The 18,414-nt window shown below is 41.8% G+C and overlaps 1 protein-coding gene across 9 annotated transcripts in view; it reads right to left on the minus strand.

Moving 5' to 3' along the window:
* fibcd1 (fibrinogen C domain containing 1) overlaps positions 1-18,414 on the minus strand; it is a 237,168-nt gene that overhangs the window by 151,028 nt on the left and 67,726 nt on the right. For 8 of the 9 annotated variants that reach the window (XM_034709573.1, XM_034709570.1, XM_034709572.1 and 5 more), the window contains one exon: positions 8,049-9,014. In XM_034709573.1, coding sequence (XP_034565464.1) covers positions 8,049-8,120 — 72 coding nt within the window. In that variant the 5' untranslated portion in view covers positions 8,121-9,014. Of the gene's footprint in view, positions 1-5,452; positions 5,475-8,048; positions 9,015-18,414 lie in introns of those variants that run through there. The other variant, XR_004634899.1, reaches the window with a different exon arrangement.

Below are 18,414 nucleotides of genomic sequence, written 5' to 3' on the forward strand. Positions count from 1 at the left end.
GCCGTGTCTAGATCATGTCCTTACTTGTGTGCTTATTTTTCATGAACCTTGCTTGTTGAACACGTCACAGTTCCACTGGTGGGATCTCCTTTTGTTAAATATTGCCACATTGTTAACATTAGCACTGGAGAGTGGATTTCTTGAGGGTAGAGAGGCGGGGGTGTACTCTAAGATAGCTGACACTGCAATAAACGCAGTAACAAAGACATCTCAGATGTCAGTTTTTGTATCAGAAGACTTGCTCTTTAAACGGCTCCTGTTTTCATTATTGTTCAATTCGTCCTAACCTCACCCCCTTTTTTCTATCTCAAGGCCTTTCATTTATCTTGCAGTTCTCAAAATGTTATATTGAAATTTCCTGTCCATTCACGTCAGCACAAGCAGTAGAAAAGGAGAAAATGAGAAAAGAGACATCAGAGCATGAAGGTCAGATAACAAAGGCAGATAGAGGATGTTCAAGGCCAAAAGCACAGTTAACAGCTGCTGTCATTGAGAACCTTCACTTTTGTAAAAAACCTCTGGTTTTACGGGGTTTCTGTAAATGTTCCTTACACGAAATGTCTCCCTCTGTGTGCAGCTGAGACCTAAACAAAATAACACGGCACTCCATTAAGGCCCCAAATCACTTTGTATGTAAAAGCACTCTTCACTTACGTAACAACTTGACAGTAATGGTTCGTTACCGCTTTGATCCACCGACACACACACTCCTCTCACACATTCATACCGTCATTCTAACAATAGGCCCACACTCCTGCAAACCACTTAGGTTTTGATCCCACGTTTCAACAACACACAAGCAAAGGGTTCAGCTATAAAATACTAATACTGCCTATAGATATGTCCAAAGCTACAAAGAAAAATAAAGATGTAATGATGAATAAGGATCAAAAGAAGAGAAGCCATTAGTGTGAGGCTGACTTTCCCTCTGGAAGATGAGAAAACAGCGAAACATTAAGGCTTTGATATTTATTATAGTGCATGCCGATAAAAAGGCGGTGTTGATATGAAGTGCAGTACTACAGTGAAATCAATGCCACTGAGGGATTGTTTTTTTTTACTGATAAATTGAATAATTCTCACTCCAGTCCCACCCAAAGACTCCTGTTTAAAGGGTTACATGGATTGATAGAAGAAATTATCCAGACAAATACACTAAAGTCTTTACAGCTGCTAAAAACATTCTGTCAAAAGCAGAGCAACTAAAATACCCACATTTAAAAATCTTTTCACTGAGATTAGATTCAACAACAGAGATCTATGTTAGAAACAAGAGGGTGCCTCCAACATAATATTTAGTCTGTAGTTGAAGCCATTACTTGAGTGGTAGGATGTTATCTAAAACAGACTATTCAACTCTATATTTTTTGTGGCATAACAATTACATTTTTTAGGACTGATGAATGTTTTTAAGTAACATTATGGCCACTTTACTATTCAAAAATATATATATATATATATATATATATTTAAATTACAATAATCATTCTATATTATAACTTTTTAGCATACGCTCAAAAAATGCTGCCTGCCAATGCAGACAGTTAGCCAGTAATGATAAACAACCAACAGGCCGCATCTTTTGTAAACAATGTAATCTGTACAACAATGTAATCTGTGTTCAGTTATATTCCAAGTTGTTTTTGGCTAATCCAGCTAGCTTCAGCTAAGATTCTAGCAGCCTACTAGCTAACTGACTAACGAGAGAAGAGAACCGGCAAAACTTAACACTAACAATCTGGAGTCGTCAAGTTACGCCGTTAGCTAGCAAGTCATGTTTATGGTATCAATTGAATTATCAAAGGGTGTGGATTTTCAGTGGCTTCAGATTGGTTTGAGTTTCAGGTGTTAAAACAAAACATTGATTTATGTTACACTTTCATCAAGGTACTACAAAAAGAGCAACACCAAACCATAACAGAGAGTGCCTACAATTTCAGTAGTGCATGCACAAAGCACTACTAAAGCAAGCAAGCCTGTGTTTGAAAACATCAAAGAGATACTGATCAAAAACCAGAGGGGAGAATAATCTGTGATATCACAGTATGATACTACATCCTCCATGTTTTGGCCCTCCTAAAGACAAGTTAAAAGACAGCTGGTGTCGAGGCTAAGTCACTCAGCTTGGCTAGTTTTCTGCTAATTAGCTAACTGACTAGTTGTCATTTAGTTGAAGATATTAGCCAGGAAGCTAGCTGTAGCTAATTTAGTACGTTTATTTTATATCCAAGTTTCATTTGACATCATGAAACACTGAGTTAAAGTGATGAAAGAAGGAGTACATTTTGAAAGTGCTATAGAATCTTATTAGCACACACATACCAAGCTGTCTGTTAAAGACTATGTTAGGGTTGCCAACTGTCCCGTATTAGCCGGGACATCCCGTATATTGGGCTAAATTGGTCTGTTTCACAATATGGTACCTCAATTTTCCCGTATACTGACTATTAACTCTTGTAAATACAGCAGACTGCACTCTATAGATCCCAGATCAGATAAAATGGCAGTGGCAGATCATGGGCCAATCACACCGCCTGTCATCCAATCATAGGGCCCCTCACATGCATCAGTTCTATACAGTGCAAATGCGCCAAGTCCTGCAAAAAAGTGTGGAGAGGATTTTCTCTCTGATGGCCGTTAAATGGTCAGACTCAAGAAACAGATGCAGCACAGAGCTGATCAAAAAAATGAACTTCAAATATCTGTAAACTGTGACTTGTCATGTAAGGACTTCTCTCTGGCTGTGCAAAAGGACAAAAGACTGCTTGAGTCAGTCAAGAGCAGCAAAAAGTATCCATGGAAAAAGTACATTTGGTGAGTCATACTCCTCTTTTGCATTGCATTTTTCTTTTGCATGTTTTTTGATGTAAAGAGCCAAATTGAGGTTTCTTTCAGGTTTATTCATATGAGGTTACATAATGATACAGTAAGGATTAGAGGGAATACACACACTTTCTGCATTTCCAGGTGAATCAGAATACGAATATGCACTGAATTCACACATCATGCTCACACCACCATGGCACCTGTCCCTTATTTAGCAGTGAGAGAGTTGGCAACCCTATTTCTTGCACAAACTTGCTAGTAAATTTTGGTGGCCAAAATGATGTTGTAACATTGAATGAAAAAGGTGCTTCATTCAACTCAGAGCAGCAGACACAAAAATGGGACCTTTTCACAACTACTGCACTTGAACCTGAGGTTGTTTGGCTGCTTTCTGCTGACTAGGTGTAACTTGCCGATTTACTTTCTGCAACTAAGCAACAGATAAAAACTTGCTAGACTTAGGCTACAAAATATCTGTCAAAGAAAGAAGTCAATGTATTCATATACAGGCAAACACAGAAACACTGTGCACTCGTCAAACTCTCCTATCACATTAAAAACATCTCAGTTTTGCACAGATGAATGCTTCCGCTGAGCCACCTAAGCCTAGTGTATGAAAAGTTACCCCAGTGATGAAGCCATTTCGGGGCTGCTGGCGGGTGTTTCCTCAGTGCCACCCAGAGTGGGAGGGGGAGTCAGAATCTGAGGTTGTTAGAGTTGCACTGCTGCCATAGCTGGACCCCCCATAGGGAAATCACAGACCCAGTGAACCACAGAACTCTCTGCTTTGCTCTGCTCCAGTCCACACTGCCTCCTATATACCTCCAGCAAGCTCAGCTGCTTCATTAGCTTGACATGGGCACCCACAAAAACCAGCAAGCCCACATCTCACACATGCGGTACAAAGCTGCCTCACCTCTGGGCTCACTGTACTGTGATAGAAAGTCATTTACAGTGTTAGGGGTACATAACAATGAAGAAATGTCTTTAATTCCTGCAATATGAAGTACCAAGGTGCAAGTCTGAGAAACATGTTTTAGCTTTAATTATAAAATGCAACATTAGTTGAGCTGAAGGATCGATCAAAATCAAGCATTTCAAGTTTGTAAGTCCCAAAAGCTACAAATATTAACACAACAGTGTTTCAACAAGCTGCTGAAAGTGGAAGTTTAAGCTGACAGCTGTTGATTTCATCCTAATATGACTACTGAACTAACTCAGTTATATTTAATTAACATTAATCCTTCAAGTTGGCAAAACAGCCCAAAAAAAAAAAAAGACATCTTGGCTGTTTGTCACAAATGTTGTCTGGCTAAGATGTCCACTCTTGGCACATGCTTTTCTGTGGAAATTTAAACTTGGCCGAAGATGGTGTTAAGACGGAAAAATGCCACTTTGCATCACATTTGATGCTTGCATGTGTTCTTACTGGAAATGTTAAAACATGGACAATAACTTTGATTCTGAGATGCTACTTTGTACGTCAGTTGCTGAGAGCAGGAGCTGCAACTTTTAGGTTTCCTCACACAGATGAAAAACAAACAAACAAACAAGCGCAACAGAGTGTGATCTTCTCATATAAGTGCTGTGAGGCCTCCCTCCCCTCTTTCTCTAACAGCTTTGTGTCTGATGTATTCGAGATGCATAAACATCCTGAGGATTGTTGGCTGATTTGCTAATTTATTGACGCACCTCGTGACTTTTGATTTGTTTGTGCTGTTCTGTTGTTCTACAGCGAGGCGCTGGCTATAAAAGGCTGACATATTGTCGGAAAAAATATACACCCCCTTCAGTGCATTGTGCGAGTGTGTGCATTTAACAGTGTGAGCTGGCAAGGCACTCTTCTTGTATTATTATACGGTGTTCTAACCCGAACACAAACAATCCTTTCAGTGCTTTGGAAAGTCTGGACTTCTCAGAGTGGTATTGATCAGTCGAGTGGGCAACCCAACTGGGCTTCACTGACGTCTCAGCTATATATGTGCCTGTGTGTGCATGCATGGGCCATGTGCGGCAGAGAGCACAAAAACAGGACCTGTATAAAGCACAGAATGTTTGTGTGTGCGTGTGTGCACATAAGACAGCTGATGCATTGAGTTTAGCAAAATGACAAGTAGCTCAAACTCAATTTGCAGCTAATCTAAGAATGATGCCATGGAAACAGCCACAGCAAACAGCCCTATAAGAAATCTGGCAACCATTCAAAAGAAATCAATGTTGTTCTTACAGCACAATATTGCATCCCTTGTTCATAGTGTTTCTTCAAGGGAATTACATCTTTCTTGTGAATTTAAAGAAAGGCGTGAAAACTACCAAAGACATTTCAAAGAAACTGCAACTATTCTTGTGCACCTTTCAGTTTAATTTGTCTCTCATTATTATGGTTATTTTTGCAACCTGCAACCTTGACTCATCTGGGTTCTCTTTCATTTTAATTTCAAACACAGTGAATGAAAGTTTCCCTCTTGAATTTCTCATTAGACTCATTATACAGCTGCTGGTGGTGGCCATTTTGTGTCCTTTCAAGAGTCTCGTTTAATAAACAAAAGTAAGGAGCGTCTCTGACCACGCAGCCTCACACGCAATTAGACTCCAAGGCGTTTTTTTGAAGCAGCACTTAAACCTCTGGCCTCCATCTGTTAGCACACCTACAGCAACAAATCAAATATGCAGAGTTAGCAGACAAATATGAGACCTGTGTTCTGCAATATCCAAACAAACAAGAGACCGCAAGAGATCTCTATTAACTGATCCCTCCCCACTGGGTCTGAAATGACTGTGTCAATAGCGCAAGGCTGGAGATAAAGGTCTGCTGTTGCTGCTCGAGATTACAGGGAGAGACAGCCTGGCACACACACACACACACACTCATGCAGAGATGGAGTATTTATGTGCATCAGTGTGTGTGTGATGGTGAAATAAGGGGAGCAGAAGAAGGAGATGAAGGGGGAGAGGGACTGATAGCAACATTAGCCGCAAACTCCTCTCATTCAATGTGCCCCGATGCTGTCTGATCCGGGGTGAATGGTGTGGAGTAATGGGACGCATTTTTTGCCTTCTCATCCTCAGTCAGCATATCAGAGCGTCACTTAGTCTTTCTGATTTTATTCTTTAAGAACACAGAAATGAAAAAAGAGTCTGAATTATTCACGTTGGATATCATTTCTCATGCAAAGGTTCCTTTTTTTTTTCTGAGCCAGTTGATTAAAGAATATGTGGTAAAAACGACCACTACCATTAATTAAAACCCAGGGCAGAGATACTTGCTATTCACATGACCTTTAAGTGGACACAAAAGGGGCATATAAGCAGCTTGTAGGCAGGAGGGATAAGGATGCTCATATCTTGTTAGTCATTGATCAGCCACACCTCAGAGGTTGAATGAAAATCAAAGAAGAATGATTTATACATATTTAACCACAGGCCTCTTTCAATTAATACTAATGTAAAGGAATCGAACATGGGTGCAGATCATAGTGCACCGAAATATGACCCAGACTGAGCAATGAAATCTATTCAAGCTCAAAACAGAAAGCCAGATATAATCTGAAACCAGTCTGCAGGGGTGTGTCCTGAGGGGGGGCTTGGGTGGCATGACCCCTCTAGTTATGATTTACCATCTGAGACAACCAACCCATAACCTTTGACTTTGATTCACTATCAAGCATGAAATATTGCCAATTCACTCAAGCCTGAATTCAATAATTTGGCATTTCTTTCTCCATTAATCAGAATTACCTGAACTACTAACACTATATGTGTTAATGACTCTTAATTGAAATCCATCTGCAAAAGTCATAGTGAGGTATCCCAAAACAAAATGAGTTACACTGAAATCAAAGAAAAGCTGCTTGCCTAAAGCCTAATAGAGCAAGGCCCATTGAGTTGGTTTACATTTAAGTCACCCTCGGGGTAAGGCTAGGCAAGACCCTGCCTCAAAATGTCATTTGACATGCCAAAATCTATTAGCCATGTCAAAATCTGTATATTTGTACCTGGCACAATAATGACAGCCGTAAACAGCTACCGGAAATCATATTCTGACACTTACATTTGACCCCCCCATTCCATCCAGGTCGGGGCCACCCCACTCTAAAAAGGTCAGACACGCCTCTGCTTGTCACGCTTTGAAAGTCAATCAAAATACGCCATGAGCATGTTGTCTCCCAACTTTTTGAATGACACAGCCCACATGCTTTAGTCAGAACAACTGCCAGCATGCATTATTTCTGAGTAAGCCATTTTGCTTTAGGGAACTTGGTGATAAAAGAGAAATTGAAACATGTTTGTCTGCTTCCACCTGATGTTCATTTTCGTGGAGAAATAAAAAAAAAAAAAAAACAGGGAGCAGCTAAGCAGTTGTTTAATGCAAACGCAAAGATGTAACATTGTGTCGGTGTGAGGAAGTTATCATGTCAGCACCTTTCTGTGTTTCTGTGATTTGTCGCATGCAATCTAAATCCAATATTGGTAAGAGGATACCAGAGAGGTAGATCAGTCTGCTCGTCCAGAAGCGCCAGGCACTCTTAGAGCCCCGCAATCCGATTCTGTCTTTTCCAAGGGAGCCCTCTATCCCTCTCCCTCCCTCCCTCCCTCTCTCTCTCTCTCTCTCTCTCTCTATCCCTCCCTCTCCCTCCCGGACTGTCAATAGCCCTCTACTGACCTTGTGAAAACACATCGACTATTCCCCAAAGTGAGCTTGTCTGGCTGCAACTCAACGCACGTCCGCGCCTGTCTCAATTCATCTGCACGGGGAGACTGGCCTAAAGAGCTGAGGAGTGTTAATAGCTATTGAAGGGATTTCTGGGATCTCGTTTTGACACTCTAAACTACACATAAGGCGATTTCTAAGACAGTCAGTCCAAGCAGAGCTCAGGTTGGAGAGGATCTGGAACACTTGGAGAAGATTGCGCAGAGATGCGCACACAACAATCAGCCAATTCATCCGCCAATGAATCCCCTGTTGTTATTTTACATTTCCCCCCACCCCCTGTAGATCTATTTGTATCTCAAGAAGTGCTGCGAGATCTGTGGATGAGATCAGACATAATTACAGGTGCAGAAGTGTGAGTTCTCGGAAGGAAAGAAAAGCCCCTGTGCAGAGATTAACCCGCGTGTGCCACATCACCAAACTCAGCGTGCTCACACTGCACCAAGCACTGAGAATGCACCACTCCTCACAAACCCCACATAGCGCAGCTGTAAGGCTGTTGTGAACGTACCTGGTTTTTATGCCGAGTGCCATCTTCGAGTTCAGAAGAGCTGTTCATGATTCCCCATCGGTCATTTACCATCCTACGGTGAAGCTGCTCATCAGATCCGCCTGTGTGTTCCAGGCAGCAGAGAATAAAAACCCCAGCTCTCTTTGGGTCTTCACCTGTGATTCAGACTACTCCATAAGGAACATTGGGTGTTTGTATTGTAAAAAAGAAGGGAGGCACAACTACTTGGCGGCTCAGCAACCGCACACAACGCGCGAATTACGCACCAAAATTCCTCCCGAGTGTCTCCTGCTTATCTGGCCGTTATTCCACTCCGGAGGAATTCAAACTGTATTCAAAGATCCAGTGTTTGTAACTTGTCATTCAAATCACAGTAATAATGGACTGAACAAAAAGGAAAAATTAACTCCCAAGTTATCCCGGAATCTTTGGATGCAGTCCTTTTTACTCCATAAGAATGAATCGAGAAATTCTTCACTGGCTCAAATTGCAAAGTGCAACCGGACCATTTTGTCCGTCCACTGCCGTTCCCGGGACACTTTGAGACTCCAGGGTTAGCCCAGACTCAGTCCAGTTGCACCCGAGCAGGTAAAGACAGGATGGGATGGTGTATCACAGAGCTTCCGCGCTCCTCTCTTGCTCGTTTACCCGGCGAGAAGTCTCTCGATATTCCGATCCCAGAGGATGGATAAGAGCCTCCTTTATTCGCACCAGGCAGCTCTTGCTGGCGTATCACAGAGATGCCTTTGACGAAAGTGGTAGCCCTACTCGGAGATTAGCTTGCTCCGCTCGTGTTGCCGCGCGGGACGCTCCGTGCCTCCGTCTGTCAATCACAGCGTCCCTTCGGTACGCGCGGCGCGCTCCGAGGCAGCGTTCCCTTCGTTGTGCCGCCCTGCCCTCGACTGCTGTGCCGCTGCTTCCACGCCTGCTACTTCACTTCCACCACACCGAAGAGCCTCCTTTTCCCTGCAAACCAAACAGAAGCAGATAGTGGGGAAATCTGTGCTCACTACTGATTCTGTGATAAACGCAGGGGGAAAAAAATCATGAAGAAAAGCAGATGGAAATCCTAAATCTGCTCAAAGTTGCGACACATTGATCGCCACGGTATATGAGGGAACCTGACAAGGTTTAACGTTTGTCTGAAGGTGTTAATGACTGTATGTGACATCCTCGCGCACCTCTAATTGGAATGACAGCTCTAGAAGAAGCGTGTTTCGAGGTAAAGCTGAGCACCCTCACCACAATGGGAAAATAAATGATGAAACAGAACAATAAACTGGGGCAACTGCCTCGTTTATTTCACAGAAACCAGATTTAAGACCACCGGAGTCTCTAAAACTTCAAATATCGAGGCTTTTCAAGCCCTCTTTTGGCGTTCAGTGTAGACGCTGGAGGTTTTTTTTTATCCATAAGTTTACCTGAGGTGAAGCCTCACATGATTGTGTGATGCTGAAAACACAGGGTTGGGACTTGACGTTTAAAGAGGGGAGAACGGGTATGGTTTGGCACTTTTTGCTTCAGCACCTGTAACTTGGTGGGGACGGAAGTAGCTCAGTCCATAGGGACCTGACTTGGGAGCCGAAGGGTCGTCGGCTCGAGTCCTGGTATGGACGAAGCTCAGCAAGTGGACTGGTGGCTGGAGAGGTGCTGGTTCACCTGCCTGGGCACTGCTGAGGTGCCTATGAGCAAGGCACCGAACCCCCAACCGCCTGGGGTGCGCTGGTTGATGGCAGCATCCTCACTCTGTCATCTCTCCTCAAGTGCATGTCCACTGCATGTGTGTGCATTGTATGTATATACAAAAAAAAAATATGTGTAGCATGACCGAAAAATAACACAAGTGAGAAAATTCAATTTCCCCCTGGGGATAAATAAAGTATCTTCTTCTTCTTCTTCTTTATAAGGCGCTGTAAGCCCTAAACAAAATACTGTCTGGATAATAAAAAAAAGCATCTCTCCTCAGAATCTTTTATTTTTCTCAGTAGAAACTAGAGGTACCTATTCCCAGCCTTAAAAATCACCATGTTGGATCAAAGAGGAAGTGTGGAGAACACTGAAATGGGTTAGGTAACCCATAACTTTAACCTGTTTGAGTGTTTACTTTCTTCCTCCCCTATACCATGTGGTGATTTACAAAGCTGGAAACAGGTTTTGGGCTTATTGTGTATCCCTGATTGGTGGAAACGACATTGCATTGCACCGGAGTCTCTAAAACTTCAAATATCAAAGCTTTTCAAGCACTCTTTAGGCGTTCAGTGTAGACGCTCAAGTTTTTTTTATCCGTAAGCTTACCTGAGGTGAAGCCTCACATGATTGTGTGATACTGAAAACACAGGGTTGGGACTTGATGTTAGAGTAGGGGAGAACGGGTATGGTTTGGCACTTTTTGCTTCAGCACCTGTAACTTACTGAATAAGGCGCTGTAAGCACTAAACAAAGGATCCAGTGGCGGAGCCAGGGGGTGGCCATGGCCACCTCTGAAAACTGATTTGCCACCCCTGTGGCCACCCTGAAATTGTTAAACATGATTGGCTATTTGCCATGTCAGAGGCATTACGTATATTGAAATCAGCTTTTGTGTTGTTGTGTTTCAACAAGCTGCAGAGAAACTAGTTTCTTTGCATTTGAATATTATTTTTGTTGATGCTTTGACTTTGGACAATCATCTTCATTTTGAGTCCTTAAAGAGTTCACTTCAGCAGATTTAAATGTTGATACTCTGTACCGTTACATGTGTAATGTCAACGCTAGACATCTGCAAAAATGTAATATTTTTAAAATTATTTTATAAAAGAAGTTAAAGTAGATGTGATTATTGGAAGTAACCCTCTTAGGTTTCGGGTAAGCTCTTAAGTTTGTTTTCCACACCTGGCCACCCCTTCAACAGTCAGTCCCCCAGTTTGGCCACCCAAGCCAAAACTGTCTGACTCCACCACCGGTTGGATCAGAGAGGAAGTATAGAAAACACTGAAATGGATTAGGTAACACATAACTTGAACCATTTTGAGTGTTTACTTTCTTCCTCCCCGATCCCATGTGGTGATTTACAAAGCTGGAAACAGGTTTTGGACTTATTTTATATCCCTGATTGGTGGAAATGACATTGCATTGCACCGGAGTCTCTAAAACTTCAAATATCGAATAAGGCACCTGTAACTTACTGAATAAGGCGCTGTAAGCCCTAAACAAAATACAGTCTGGATAATAAAAAAAAGCAACTCTCTTCAGAATCTTTTATTTTTCTCAGTAGAAACTAGAGGTACCTATTCCCAGCCTTAAAAATCACCATGTTGGATCAAAGAGGAAGTGTGGAAAACACTGAAATGGGTTAGGTAACCCATAACTTTAACCTGTTTGAGTGTTTACTTTGTTCCTCCCCGATCCCATGTGGTGATTTACAAAGCTGGAAACAGGTTTTGGACTTATTTTATATCCCTGATTGGTGGAAATGGCATTGCAACTGTCCCAATGTTACGATCATATCCTGTCTCCCCCTACAACATGAAGTATGGCTAATATTCTCTAAAGCAGGCAATCCCATAACACGTTACTTGAATTTACAAAGGGCAGAAAAAATTGTTGGTGTGTACTTATGAAATGCTCCCACTGAGAAATAATCCTTTGGTTATTATTATCACAGTAAGGTGAGTGTAAGAGCTCTAATAGAAGACCTTGTGTGTATCGCTGGTATGAATTAACCAACAGTTTTCTACAGAAATCAATCACAACCTCCACCAGGTGACAGACAAGCATTTCTCCGTCTCACACAGAGCCATTACTGACGATAATGTGGCTCAGTAGAGTGGCCATGTCTTTGCTCAGTTAAGATACTCTGATAGACAGATGATCAGAGGTCTAATCGTGGGTGCAAAGAGGGAGGCACCAGTGAGATTGCTCATCCTTGTGATGAACCTGCTCTCACTAGGGGGGAGGGCTTTGGGAGGGGTAAGGAGGATAATGCAAAATAGGGTCAGTGCAACATTATGTGCACTGTCAGCAGGTCTGGCATCCAACAGTGGATTCAGCATTTGCTGTAGAAGGTGGGATACAGTTGCTTGTGATGGACGAAAGGACAAGTGTAGGATTTTTTTTGTTGAATGCTGTGACTTTGACTCAAAACATTGTGTGCTTTTTGTTTTCAAATAAAGATTCATTAAATTAATGTTCCTTTTCATGAAAAAAGAACAGCATTCATGAATTGAAAGACCAAGGACTGCTGGCATGCGGATATAAACTCTATCACCCTCTGAACGCTACTGATGACTGTACTCATTGTATAAGAAAAATGCCTTTGATAACTTTCCATTAGATCTCACATATTCTTTCATAACATCACAGCATCGTTCTGGACTATCACTGTATCTCTCCATCTTTCATCCTTGTGGCACTGTGGTTGTGAGTGACAGCTGGCCTCAGTCACAAGGGTTAAACTTGCTTTACATAGTGGGTGGGGCTGTCCTGGAGCAATGGCTGTCACAGGTGTTAAACATCTGTCCAGGAGGCACCCAGAAAAGTAAGTGAGATGCTATACATTCAGTCCACTTGGACTCTTGATTATGGTAGTGTTAGCAAGCTGAAGCTAAGCAAAGTGACTCGCCCACTGGATCCAAGATGTTTGGTAAGTTCAAATTCTGATTAATAGCAGTGGGTTGCAGGTAATTTTGAGTTTACTAGACACTTAAAGTGCGTTATGGTGTACATTTACACACGAGACACAGCACTGTAATTTAAATCTCCAGACAGAATCAGTCAGAATCTGAGGTTAATACATGAATTGGTTTTCTACACACCCCAAAGGTCCCACACAGTCAGACCAGGTTCCTACAGTCAATAGTTTTGAGTGAAACAGCCGCCCTCTGTGATATTAATAACAAGGACTCCAATCTGACTCAGACTGCAGTAATGGGGACTCGACTTGGATTCTTCTCTGCTGTCCCGGACTTTAAGTTTTGTGACTAAACAAAGCCTCAGTCATATTTTTGCATATCCAGATATTTCAGCTTTCACTTTTGTTGTTTTGCCTCTTCAATCTTTTTTAACGCCCATTGGCTTCTCTCTGAAACATTCAGGAACAATCTCTCATGACATTACAAAATATGTGGACTTGACATGTTGGTTAAATCACCTTCCAGCGTGGGAATTCATAAACACGACTATAATGGGTATGTCATACATCATATGTAAAAACAGACATATTGAGTTGTGCTTACTGGTACAAAAAGCAGTTAAAACTAAATGTCTTTTTACACCCTGAGGTCTTGTTTTGTATTTGATGGAAGACGAGTAATGTGCAAACATTGCATATTTGCTGATAAACTGCAGGGGTATTCAATTTAGCCAATATCCTCCAGGGCTTTTGACAGAAATTGTTACAATGTAGTGATTTTCCTTCACAATGAATGAGCCATGACTATCAAGGGAGAAGGTATAATAGAGGACTGAGATGTATACAGCTGAGGGAAGTGTTAGAAAAACCAGGGTCACACAAACAGGAAGTCAGGTCTTTGTCCAAAAATGTGAATTGAGTAGCAGATTTGTGTGTCATATCTGTGCTATTATATCTTGGCTCCATCTTTGGATGTTATTGAAGCCTGATCAGCCCGAGACATTCAGAGTAAAAAAGAGAAGTCTCCCAGGAAAAGCTGTTTATCTGTCTCTACAATTAGCCAAAACAATACCCACCAAAAAGCCAATAAAGGGTTATCGGATTTGCAGTTTCATCGTCCTGTTATCCAAATGAGCATCTTTGTGAGACCGGATGTGTGTGTATGTGTGTGTGATGCTTCCCTCAAGCTGCTGACTTGCGGCTCAATCTTCCCGTCTGATATATTCTCTCTCCCCCTCTCGGCTGTGTTGGTTTGAATTTTTACGCATGGAGTGGCAGCAGGACAAATGCACAGAACTGTGAAGAACCAACAGGGTGAACTGCCCTTCCCAAAATGCCAAGCCTGTAATTTGCACGATGACAGTTGCAAAGGAGAAAAAAAAAAAAGGGAAAAGGGAATGAGGAAAGAAGAAAATACCGGTGGCAGATGAAAGAAAGGTAAGAAAAAACCTAATTTGCTTTTGGGTAAGATGAGAGGGGAGGGGTCTTGTGCACCCTGAAGGGGTTCTGTCTCACATTATCACCTGCTCACTATACATCATCCTGCTTATTACCAGTCTACCAACTTAAGATGCTTTTATTGATTTATAAATTATTATTTGTACAGTTTAACAAAATAGTCCCTCAGATTACACAATTCACGGATTACATGGGCCAAATTGACATTAAAGTTAACATTTTCATTACATTAAAGTCTAAACACTAGCCTGCTTTACGGTTATAAATCACATTAAACATTTTCATTCCCAGGGCTCAAAAAAATGACCTTTTTGATTTGGCAGCAGTGTCTCAAGTCATCAAGGACAAACTCTTGATCAGATCAGTACATACAAAAATAATAAACAGGCCTCTGTACTAAACTTAAACGCGAGCACTTCAAGTCTTCTAATTTGGAAGAGAGGGAGAGGAGTTCTTGTGATTTAGTGTAGTAAGTGAATGAATTAATCAGTTAATGGGAAGAAATGATGTTCAGCTTTTTGTTCCAAGGTTGTAGAATTGGGTTAGTTTTTCAATTGGTGTATCTTTGAATCAGAATCAGAATCAGAAAGAACTTTAATCACAATGTATCTCAAGAATACAAAGAATTTGACTCCGGTATTTTTGCGTACTCCCTGTACAAACATAAATAGACAGACACTAAAAATCAAGTACTAATAAACAATATATATATAGTGCAAGGATGAAGGTGGCTCTGTCCATGAGGTAGCTGGTTTATGACACATTGTAAAGAGTTCATCAGTATGACAGCCTGGGGGAAGAAACTGTCCCTGTGTCTGGATGTTTTTGTGTACAGAGCTCTGTAACGCTGACCGGAGGGGAGGAGTTTGAAAAGTGAGTGTCCGGGGTGTAAGGGCTCTGCATAGATATTACTGTGTACTGTATATGTTATGTTTGGTTAGCTTGCCACCTTGTTTTTACAATTGATAAGATATATTGGATAATGATATGTACACAGAAACCTGACAGCTGAGCGCTGAACAGTTTAAGATAAACTTTTCATGCGAACAAGGCATGGACACCAACCTGGCATGCCGCATGTCTGCCAGTGAGTGGTTGATTTGGTCCTGTTAGGGGTCACAGGGGGGCTGGAGCCTATCCCAGCTGACTTCGGGCGGAAGGCAGGGGTACACCCTGGACAGGTTGCCAACCCATCACAGGGCAAACATGGAAAGACAGACATTCAAGCACACACTCACACCTACAGGCAATTCAGTGGAACCAATTAACCTGGAGAGCATGTTTTTGGACTGTGGGAGGAAGCTGCGTCTTCACTATTATCTCTATTAAATCCACGACAACAGCATATTGATTTGTGTAAAATGTTGTCGGCACGGTTTAGGAGACATTTTTTAAGCCTAGAAACTCACAGGGGGAAGAAAAAATTCAACTCATTTCCACACACTAAAGCACTCACCAAAACTCACACCGAATTCCGGTAAGCGCCATCAAAGTGTCAGTCCCCGTCCTCTCATCAAAAAGAATTCAGTGAAAAATCAATAGGCGACACAAACAGAGGCTGCACGGGCCGAGGCAGAGGTCTCCGGTGTTATTAATGTATAATGATGGTCTTTCTCAAGAATCTCCAGAGGAGCAGGCAGAGCGCTCTCACACCTCTGAAGTGCAAAGTCAAAGGCGGTGTTGCATCTCTCTCCGGCTGCTCTGTTAATTCCCTAACTTAGCCCGAGGTTAGCCATAGGTGCGGGACATGATTGAGGTTACTGATACATCGGATTCTTTGCACAGCTCCTCGCTCTGCCCTCTCTGTGTTTTTCTCTCAGTCAGTGTATCAAGCCTGCAGGGGCGAAGCTATTTCATCATACAGTGCACACTTAGGCACACTTAGAAACACATATTAGCTGAATTAAGAGGCATGGAAGTACTGAGGTGTGGTCACAGATAAAGGTGACATTTACTAATAGTGTTAATTAAACTTCAGGCTGGTGGATGGAATTGCACAAATGGTGGTGCTGGTGATGAACATGAAAGTGACTGTGATGGTAATGAGTCTGAAAATATGGTGATCAGCACATCAGGTTCTGTACGGTCTTGATTAACGCCTCCACACAATTAAGAACTAAGGTTCGGGATAATTGTTATCACATTAACTGGCTACTTCAGTCACAACAGGGTACTGTTGCAGTTTTAAACATTTTGTAACTGAGTTTTGCAACAACAAATATTACAATTTATTCATGGACTTAGAAAAGAGGCATTATGAAACCATAAGTATCTATCATTATATCCATCTAGCTACAATCTAACCCTAAAAACTGGAAAAGAGGACGATTTGGAGCCGGAGTCTTTTACTCTAGAAAACATCAACAACCAGGCTATTCAATTTGTCCCCCCGGGCCAAATCCAGCTGCTACAACTACTACTATCCATCTCACCACTACCACCTCTCTCCCTCCCTCTTACGGTCTGGGGAGGTGGCTGTCTAACATAAGTCTGGTTCTGCATGAGGTTTCTGCCTGTTGCAGGAAGTTTGTCTCTGCCACTGTAATTTTCTAAATGCTGCAGAGTGCTCTGCTCATGGTGGATTAAGATGAGATCAGACTGAGTCCTGTCTGCAAGATGGGACTGGATCTTATACTGTCTTGATGTTGGATCATTGTTAATAATATAACAGAGTATGGTCTAGACCTGCTCTGTCTGTAAAGCGTTTCAAGATAACATTTGTTGTGATTTTTCGCTATATGATTAAAGAATGATTGATAAAGATTGATTGAATCTGGCCCCAGGCAACATCCAAGGGGCCCCAAGCTGTCCAGTGTACATGTTTCCAATATATGGAAGACAAAAAAAAAATCAAACAGCACATACAATGTGCACAAAAGTAGCTAGGGAGTGAGCCATCTTACTTCATTCCTATCTTTGTCCAGAGTTTTGCATACGCAGTATTGATCAGAATGGAGGTTCACAAAAGTAATCATTCAGACCATGCTTTGTATGCTTGTTTTTGTAAGTGCCAATGTCCTCAATATAGACAGCAAAAACTGGAAGTTTAACCCTGCCTCAGCTGGAAAGTATTTATTTGTAGTCACAAAACCAATGTGACTAATTTGCAATGAGTAAATTGCAGTAATTAAAGAATATAACATTGGGAGGCATCACTTTGAAAAACACCTGACTGATAAGTTTGTGGATAGATTTCACACTAGTAAATGTGTGAGCTTCCATTGGCTCTGCTTCATTGTGTCTCAGCTCTGGCAATCCAGAGCCCTCCACAGCAGATATGAAAAACTTGCTATAGCACAGTGCATCAATCAGCACAGGGCAGATCAAGTGAGACAGGAAGTCAAACACTGAAATAATTTTAAACCATATAGTTAATTTTCAGAACAAAACACCAGATCATATTTCACTTAACTACCACAACAAATCATCATAATGAGTGGAGCCAGGTCTTAAGTCAGGAGGTCAGAGGTTTTCAGAGGCCAATGACGACAACATGGATGAGGAGAGGCTCATCATGGAGGTAGAAAACATGGATTTTTTTAATTGCTAAGGGGAAACTTCGGTCACGAGTGTTGACTGAAAATAATCTGTATCCGCTGCCCTATTTCTAAATGCAAAGGCCAAAAACAAAATCTTAAAATACCATTGTTTGTTGTCCTAAACCAATACAGTACTGCCAAAATATCATCCATTGATTTTCCAAAGATATAATAGCATTTATAGGGTGGATATAGATATGATCCATTCTATAAATACTATAGTATACACATATAGGATCTCCTATCTCTTTCCAGATTCCATCCTCTTTTGTGAGTCAGTTCTTCCCCATGTCATCTTTGCAACTTCGATCCATGCCTTTCAATCCAGTGGCTGATGTTTTATGACTCATGTACTTGGTGTTCTGTCGTTTATGTCTAGTCAGAGCCCTGTTTGCGTACTGGCTCGCCATCAGGATGTCTACGCGAGCCGCCAAGCTGTGTTTGTTGAATGGTTTGTAATTATCCCCAGGCCTCCCTTGGGCAACGCTCCCAGGCTCCTCAGCAGGTATCCTGCTCAACCCACCAAAGAACCCTTTCTTTTGGAGCTGAGAGAGCAGCGGGGAGTTTGGGAACACAGGCATCATAAAACAAAGGGCAAGTAAATCAGAGAGGCTGGTTTAAACATACAAGTAGATGATAGTAATCTAGCAGTTTACTTGCAAACTTACCCCTTTCAACACGTTCTCACTCACAGCTTATTGTTTTAATGTCTCAAAGTTTCAAAATGTGATGATCTTCTGAACCATTCTGATGTTAATTA

The sequence above is a fragment of the Notolabrus celidotus genome, chromosome 19 (genome assembly GCF_009762535.1).
Source record: "Notolabrus celidotus isolate fNotCel1 chromosome 19, fNotCel1.pri, whole genome shotgun sequence".
Classification (NCBI taxonomy): domain Eukaryota; kingdom Metazoa; phylum Chordata; class Actinopteri; order Labriformes; family Labridae; genus Notolabrus; species Notolabrus celidotus.